The 7,550-nt window shown below is 36.9% G+C and overlaps 1 protein-coding gene across 1 annotated transcript; it reads left to right on the forward strand.

Annotated features, from left to right (window-relative positions):
- Positions 1-1,950: 1,950 nt before the first annotated feature.
- Positions 1,951-6,324, forward strand: LOC117927018 (60S ribosomal protein L8-like). Its single transcript, XM_034846381.1, has 2 exons — positions 1,951-2,455; positions 5,767-6,324. The coding sequence occupies exons 1-2, from the start codon at positions 2,016-2,018 to the stop codon at positions 6,107-6,109; spliced, it is 783 nt and encodes a 260-aa protein (XP_034702272.1). The 5' UTR covers positions 1,951-2,015; the 3' UTR covers positions 6,110-6,324.
- Positions 6,325-7,550: the final 1,226 nt, after the last annotated feature.

Below are 7,550 nucleotides of genomic sequence, written 5' to 3' on the forward strand. Positions count from 1 at the left end.
TATTTTAATGACCAAATAAAATTGAAGAAATTAAAAATGAAATAAATTCATTATTATATAATTTATATAACTATTATAAAGAAAAATATGGTAATGATATTAATACTATTAAATTACCACCTACATCTACAGACTCCTCATCTTTTTATAAAGGAGCTCTAGAAATGTTGAAAAATAAAAAAAAGACAACAAATAGTTCTCCAAATAATACATCTGATTTAGATAAATATTTTAATACTGATACAATTTCATTTGAAGATCAAGAAGATTTTGATATTTTAATATGGTGGAAATCACATCAACACAAATATCCTGTGCTTTCTATAATTGCTTGTGATGTACTAACAGTTCCTGTGAGTACAGTTGTATCAGAAGCTGCTTTTAGTGCAGGTGGAGGAGTAGTTAGTAAAAAACGATGCAACTTAACGCCAGATGTTATTGAAGCAGGGATATGTGTGAAAGATTGGGAAATAACAGATAAAAGGATGTACGATTCCATTTGAGAAACAGAGATGCTTGCTGATATGGAATCTTTAAAATTATCAAGATCTTCATGGATGCATGATAGTTCGCCATCACCGCCAGAAAATAATGACTAAATGTATATTATATTTTTATTTTTATTTTTTGTGGTTGAAAAATACAAATGATTGACAAATAAATAAGTGTCAACCTAGTTGAGATGTATTTATTTTGTAGTGATGTAAACTTTTCCCACATTTTCAAATGTAATTATACATTCAATGAATAAAATTTTGAAATGAATATTTTTTTAATAATTTTTATTTTTGTAGTTTTTTTTTAAGGGGCGGGCCTACGGGCCGGGCCGGGCCTAAAATTAGGCCCGTGGCCCGCCCCGCCCAAAAACGGGCTTGGGCCCACCCGGGTCGGGCCGGGCCTAAAACGGGCCGTGGGCCGCGGGCTTTTTGGAGACCCTTAGGTAGGATTGAGCAGGAGCTAAAAAGTGGGCCCCAATGCTGCCACTATTCAGCTTCGCTAGCAACAGTGAGCTCCTTCCCAAAAGTAAGGCTCGTCAAGGACGCATCATCCAGAGCAATGTTGAAATTGGCTGCCCTTTCCGTCAACATATTACGTATTTCCCTACTAGCAATCTCTCTCTGGGTTAAACTGTGCAACCACAACCTCCAGAATTTCAGGCTTTGTGATTCTAACAGTGAACAATGGCTCAGCCTAGCCTGAATGCTAGTGCTAGCTCATGTTTGGTAACTTTGAGAAATAGTTTTTATATATAATGTTTTATTTTTAATTATTTTACGTGTTTATATAATTATTTTTTAAAATAATCTAAAAATAATATAAAAAAAATATTATTTAAAAACATTATATCTTTTATTCTTAAATAAAAAATAATTCTTGATTATTAAATATATTTTCAATATTTTTTATTTTAAAAAATAAAAAAACTGTTCCTAAAAACAATTTCCTAATAAATCCTAAATTTCTAAATTTGAGTTTTCAAGTAATTCAATGTTATTAAGGTTAGGTGAAATAAATTTTTAAATACATTCATTATATTTCAAATTAATTTTTTTTAATGTATTTTGAACTTCAAATTTGATTTAAGACCTAATTAATTTTTATATAATTGACCATCTAAATTCCATGGCATATTCTCCCTTCTCTTTGCGGAGGTTAAATAAAATTTGTACGCTCTGCAGTTGATGTTGAAGCTTAAGTGTATCACCGCTAAAAAGGCAGCCCAAATTTGCAGCCATGGCCCGGCCCAGGCCCCATCACTATCTAAGGGGCTCAAGGGTCAGGCCCAGCCCGCCTCAAAGAGCACAAGTTTTTTTCGAAAGGACATGGTAAAATCGTAGAATCCAATTTCAAACCCTAAAAATGAAAACGAGGTCAATTTTGTAATAAAGTTCAAATGTATATCCATTTATGTAACAAGCTCCACACCATATAAACCTCTCATCTCCCTCACTGACTTCCGCCGTTTCCAAAACCCTAACCCTAGCGCTAAACCAGAACCAGAAACCTTCACCAAGATGGGTCGGGTCATCCGCGCCCAGCGTAAAGGTGCCGGATCCGTATTCAAGTCCCACACCCACCACCGCAAGGGTCCGGCGAGGTTCCGGAGCCTGGACTTCGGCGAGCGGAACGGCTACCTCAAGGGTGTGGTCACCGAGATCATCCACGATCCCGGTCGCGGCGCCCCACTCGCTCGAGTTACCTTCCGCCACCCTTTCCGGTACAAGCATCAGAAAGAGCTGTTCGTCGCCGCCGAGGGCATGTACACCGGCCAATTCGTCTACTGTGGCAAGAAGGCCAATCTCGTTGTTGGCAATGTTCTGCCGCTTAGATCCATCCCCGAGGGTGCCGTTGTGTGCAACGTTGAGCACCATGTGGGTGACCGCGGGGTCTTCGCTAGGGCTTCTGGGGATTATTCGATCGTTGTCAGTCACAACCCTGATAATGGAACCTCCAGGTATGGAAGAAAATTGATTTTTCATTTGTGAATTTAACAGTTCAAAATCGCCGAATAATTGTATTTTAGTATGAATTCTATGATTTTGGATCCATACCATTTCCTATAACTCTGTTTGTAGATGTGTAAATGGTGAATTTAGAGTCAATGTGTTCGTAAGACTGTTTTCTAGCTTATCAGGGTCCTATTGAATTGGCAATTTGGAGTGCATAGATGTTTATATTATCCAAAAGATGGTGTCTTTTGGGGTGCAATTCGATTAAATTTCTGCGTTGCATGATTGAAATTAGCAATAGAAATGGTAGGTGGTAATCATGAATCATGATTGAACTTGGGCTTTTTGATAAGGGCGATTTGTGGGAAGGATTAGGAAGTGTTCCACAATTTATAATTGTATTGATCAAACCGGGTGATTTGTGGGAAAGATTAGGAAGTGTTCTACAATTTGTGATTAATGTTCTACAATTTGTGATTGTATTAATTGAACCCAGTTCCATGGGGCTTTGATGATTGTGCTATATTTGGATAAAGTGGTTTTTGTATGTGTGCACTGCAAAAATTTGGTGCCCTGGGACCCTATGGCTGTATTGCTTATGTTGAAGCATGGAATATAATGTGGATTCTATTGGCCGGGATTATATTTAGGATTTGGAAAATTGAAAACTTTGTTTATGGCTTGGAGATTCCATACCCTGTCAGGATTAACTGAGAAAATGAGTGGTAGTTTTTAGGTTCCATCTGGCTTTGTGTTGGCATCGACATTAGTCTTTCTATTCTCTTTCTACATTCTTGGTGTTGATTGAGAGTTTTTTATTTTTATTTTATTTTATTTTTCAAATGAAATCATGTGATGAACAGGGCAATGAGTCTGAATATCTCCCCAAATGCCTGGAAGTAAGAAAATATTTGGTTTATCCCCTAATATGCCCTTTTCATTTCTATAAGCCTATGGTTAACCAAATCCTAAAACTTCATTCTCTTCATGATGAAAGGTTCTGCACTCAATGTAGACCTGCCTCCCTCCAAATTTTGTGGCTTTTTAATCGTGCTTTTCACCAATCATTTTCTAACTCTATTCCAATTGCCAAATTTCTAAAATAGTAATCAATACCACCTATTCTTACTATGTTCTCCCTAAAGTGAGAGATATAAAAGCATCATTTGAGCTCATTTGCTTTAGAGATGGGTTTACCCTGGTCATTGGAAAACTGTTTTGTTATTTAGGGCAGCTTTGATCCCTCCTTTGCACAAGCAACCTGCATGAGTTTGGCCCTATATTTAGCCACAAGGAAATCCAAATTAGAAATATGCAACATTCAACAAACCTTGAGGAATGCCATGAGGTGAAAAAAAATATAAGGAATTGCCTTTCGAGATATATAAGAAAACTAACAAGAATGAATGCAACGAGGCTTTAGCGATCATGATCTTAGGTGTCCCTTTTTTGTGGTTTTGATTTGGCCATGACTTTGGGTTAAAAGAGGGGACATGAAGGTTAAAAATGGTAGCCTGGATTGTTAGGAATGAAAAATCCAGGGCTTTGGCACAAGACACTTTCTAACATTTGCTTCACCTTATTATAACATTTATCTCAATGATTTATATTTGTGGCATTCTTGATTTCATTGTTTTATCCTTCTTCTGACCGCTATATAGATTCAGTTGAGTGTTGATATAACTTGAGTTGGTTGTCTCAGATCTCAAGGTGTTAAGCCTCATATATTAAGTTAATGATCTCATGACTGAATTCTCTCACAAGGTTTAGTGTCTAGTAGGCATCTTTGAATGGTTACATTGAACACCATGCTGTTACCCCTCCAAGGCTTTTATTCCACCATGATGCACCTAAATAAGGTTTATATTCTCATGGACTGATTTCTATAGCAAGATTTCATGTCTAGAATGCATTTTTTCGAAAATTGCATTGCACGCTCTATTCTGCTACGTCACTAATACGTTCTTCCCAATGTTTTATGAGGCTAAAAACGGTTTTGACGGGTTCTGTCCAAATTAGGTAAAGCGTAATCCTTGGGGCAAAACAAGATGTGAGCCTCAACTTGAACAAAGATAATTTTTTTTTGATAGGTAATCAACTTGAACAAAGATAATAATAATAAATATAAATAATAATAAAAAGAAAAATAAGAAAATTAAAAAGTACTAATAAAATCATATAAAAATTCAATAATTAGACAACCATAAAATTCATAATAATCAAATAAATTGTATGTCACTTGCAATAGTTTCTAATTTAATTCCTTTTTTTCTTTTTTAAAATTCAACTCTCTCATGTCTTTGTCAAATAATCTTCAAAATTGCCATCACTATCGCTGGTAAGATCCTCCAATTGATTATAATTGTATCCAATTGCTCTATTATCCTCTCCATTAGTGTTAATGGCAACCTGCTTTTCTTTTTCATCCATTAATGGTAATGATTATATACAAGCGCAATCAATATGGTGGCCAAGCGCAATCATTATATAAGCGCAAGCGCAATCCCTCTGGGCTTCCTTTCTCTGTTTAATGCATTCTCTTCTGTGTTTACCCATCAAAAAAAAAAATTATAGTGAGCAATAATTTTTTTCTTTTATTTTTTGGATAGATAAGTTTTTGTCCCCATTGGGGCTTAAATCTAGAAACCTCCCACAAACCCTCTCAACCATTTACCACTAGAACCAGGCCTCAAGGGCCAATGATTCATTTATTATTTTTCTCAATCTCTTCTTATCCTTTCCATTTCAATGGTAAATTGGTAGCCAAAGCCTTATTTTTTAAAAGTTTTAACCCTAGTCTTGGATGCAAGACAAAACATCTAAATCTTTACCGAAACTAATAAAAACACAAGTCATTAAAACTAATGAATATTGAGGCTTAAACCTCTTATAAAGTGTACACAAAAAGCCCATAAAGGCCCTAACCTCTTATAAAATGTATACAAAAACCCATAAAGGCCCTAAATCTATTAAAACCTTTTGAATGTTTGAGGCTTAAGCTTCAGTAGCCTTAAGGCTATAATCGTAAGACTAGAAGCCTCAAGAGGTAAGGCTTAAGCCTTGATTATCCTGTACTAAGTCTATAGCCTCAAGGCTACTCAAGGTGTAAGCCTTAATAATAGAACACTGTTTCTTCCTGCATTGCAAGCCCGTGTTAATGGTTCTAGGTTTACTGACTGTGTGGCTCAGCCTTTTAATAATATTTAATTTTTTTTAACATGGTTATCAATCCTCATGAACCTTATAATCTGGGCCTAACTATTATTATTTTTTGATGTGGTTGTTAATCAATCTCTAAATCGTGGTATTTGTGTAGAATCAAGCTTCCATCTGGAGCCAAGAAGATTGTGCCCAGTGGGTGCCGAGCTATGATTGGTCAAGTTGCAGGTGGAGGTAGGACTGAAAAGCCAATGTTGAAGGCAGGAAATGCATATCACAAGTTCAGGGTCAAGAGAAACTGCTGGCCTAAGGTACGTGGTGTTGCCATGAATCCTGTGGAGCATCCCCATGGTGGTGGTAACCACCAGCATATCGGTCATGCCAGTACTGTTCGCCGTGATGCCCCTCCAGGGCAAAAGGTTGGTCTTATTGCGGCCAGGAGGACTGGTCGTCTCCGAGGTCAAGCTGCTGCTACAGCTGCAAAAGCAGACAAGGCTTAGAGAGCACTGTTATGTTGATTTGTTTCTCATTTTTGTTGTGGGTTTAGAACATCTTTTATTGACTTGCCAATGGATAAGTGAGATGATTATGCTGAAGTTTTGGTATCTGGATATGGGATTAAGGTATGTTAGAGAGCATAATTAAATTCAAAGGATCATGTTTAAATTCTTGACTTCTGTTGAATTCCTAGTAGTGAAGATACTTGTTTGGCCCCTGTGACATTGTATGGTAGCTTTGGTATATGCCGTATGCCCCTAAGCTTTAATGACCACAAACATTATTGCTTGTCTTCACTGCAAATGATGATCTGTTACCTTCTGTGTGGTTCACCCGCGCACAACCTGTTCACCCAGTTCTCTAAGACTGGCTCAAGGGACGTCTCCTTCAGGTCCTGAGTGTTGGTTTTATTCTGATTCTGCCATCCTGTAGGCCTTGAGGTTAAAGACTGGTTTCTGCCATGTGTCGTGACTCGTGCCCTTGTGACTTACTAGTAGGAAGTTACACAACATTTTATACTACGCCACGTGCAGAGCTGTGCTCCTCACATGGTAACCCTAATTTCTACCCTCACAAGTGCCAATCCAAACCTTTATATGGATCCATGGGAGCTGGAGACAAAGGTGAAAAATATTTTTTTTTATTATGTGGCTACTGGTAAAACCAGTCCCCATTAAGAGACTGATTTGGTTCATCTGATATTTGTGATATGTCTATGTAGAATGCTGATAAATCCGCGTTATGATCCCAAAATCCAGAAGAGAATTATCAGGGCTCTCTCTCTACTATTTGACAAGATTTCCTCATCAGATTGCTCCATTTACTTTTAGTTAGCCCTTGTGGTGTCGCAGTTGGTTTTAATACAATTTTGATCTGAGTTTCTCCGTTTTCTACCTGGTTGGAATGAATTAGGAAAGATTTTTCTTTTTTCTTTCAGTTATTACTTTAATACAGTATCAGACTTGAAGATGTGAAACATTCCCATATGATGATTTAAGAGCTAAACAGCAACCAAACCAGGAGACTTAAAAAATCCCAACCACCAAAATGATCCAAGAATGACTTAATGGAAGCAACAGAGAGACATCCATCTCTCTGGTGCACTTCGGCTTGAATCACAGAGAGAGGTCTAATGGGGCTCATCTAAGCTCAAGTTGTTGCTTTGATAATTCGTATAAGCTATCATCATTGCTAATTGGACACATTTGAACCTTAGTCCTCTATACCCTCTGTTTTAACCTTTAATCATTTTCCCTGGTGGAAATTTTATCTATAGATTTTTCTATGTTCCAAGGAAGTGGGAAGTTCTTGCAATGTGAGATGTTTCTCTGATAATACATTTGACCCTAATTATGAAATTAGTATACAAGTAGCTTCCTTAATTATGAAATTAATTCAACATTAGTATCAACCTCTCTAGATAATATACCATAACTTATGATA

The sequence above is a fragment of the Vitis riparia genome, chromosome 12 (assembly GCF_004353265.1).
Source record: "Vitis riparia cultivar Riparia Gloire de Montpellier isolate 1030 chromosome 12, EGFV_Vit.rip_1.0, whole genome shotgun sequence".
Lineage (NCBI taxonomy): Eukaryota > Viridiplantae > Streptophyta > Magnoliopsida > Vitales > Vitaceae > Vitis > Vitis riparia.

Bases quoted from the DNA above. Each gene is read 5' to 3' on its own strand.
- LOC117927018 (XM_034846381.1), top strand. From the start codon at position 2,016: ATGGGTCGGGTCATCCGCGCCCAGCGTAAAGGTGCCGGATCCGTATTC. The intron at 2,456-5,766 runs GTATGGAAGAAA...GTATTTGTGTAG, and splicing joins CCTGATAATGGAACCTCCAG to AATCAAGCTTCCATCTGGAG.